Below are 697 nucleotides of genomic sequence, written 5' to 3'. Positions count from 1 at the left end.
CGTGCGTGCGCACGTGCGCGTGTCTGTTTTTTTTTTTTTATATGTGACTTTTTAAGTCTTTAAAAGGGCTCATTAACCCAGCAGATAACTCAACTTTATTCATGTCATATCAGAATCCATGGGTTAGGATATTGTTTCCTTCTCTAAAGATCATGGGGGTGAAAATTTACCAATATATTTAGAAGTTGACAACATATATGATTTGATATTTAAGCCTTATGTAAATGAAGATACATTAAATGGCTAATGTTTTTTGCAGGATGTGTTTTTATTTATATTATTAAGAACTCTTTTTATAATTACGTGAACTTGTATTGATTTTATCCAAAATACTAATCAGGCTCAAATTTGTCCAATATGTTATTATCAAACCAGTTTTATCAGTGGTGAATAATCTTGTATTAGTTTAAATGTTATATAGCAGTTGTCATTTTTAAATTTCGCACTTTTGCAGATGAGAAAAAGCAGTCAAGATGGGGGATGGAATGCTATCATTGTACTGGAACAACCACAAGGCTACTTTCTGCCACATTCTGGCAACTCTCAGGGAGAAGGTGAGTTTTAAAGACTAATATGTATTATGAATTGTAAATCAGGTTAAATGAAATGTCATGTTTGGCAGTCCATATGTTTTATGAACAGTAATGTAGAATAAGTATTATTTTTTATATTATATGGAAGACTTATGTGAAGAAGA

At 31.1% G+C, this 697-nt stretch overlaps 1 protein-coding gene across 33 annotated transcripts in view; it reads left to right on the top strand.

Moving 5' to 3' along the window:
- Window positions 1-697, top strand: part of LOC119593731 (myoneurin-like) — a 102,537-nt gene that overhangs the window by 1,686 nt on the left and 100,154 nt on the right. For all 33 annotated transcript variants that reach the window (XM_037942711.1, XM_037942729.1, XM_037942719.1 and 30 more), the window contains exon 2: window positions 455-554. In XM_037942711.1, coding sequence (XP_037798639.1) covers window positions 474-554 — 81 coding nt within the window. In that variant the 5' untranslated portion in view covers window positions 455-473. The remainder of the gene's footprint in view (window positions 1-454; window positions 555-697) is intronic.

This window comes from Penaeus monodon, chromosome 32 (genome assembly GCF_015228065.2).
Source record: "Penaeus monodon isolate SGIC_2016 chromosome 32, NSTDA_Pmon_1, whole genome shotgun sequence".
In the NCBI taxonomy this organism is placed as follows: domain Eukaryota; kingdom Metazoa; phylum Arthropoda; class Malacostraca; order Decapoda; family Penaeidae; genus Penaeus; species Penaeus monodon.
This window is presented reverse-complemented; position numbering and strand designations above follow the sequence as displayed.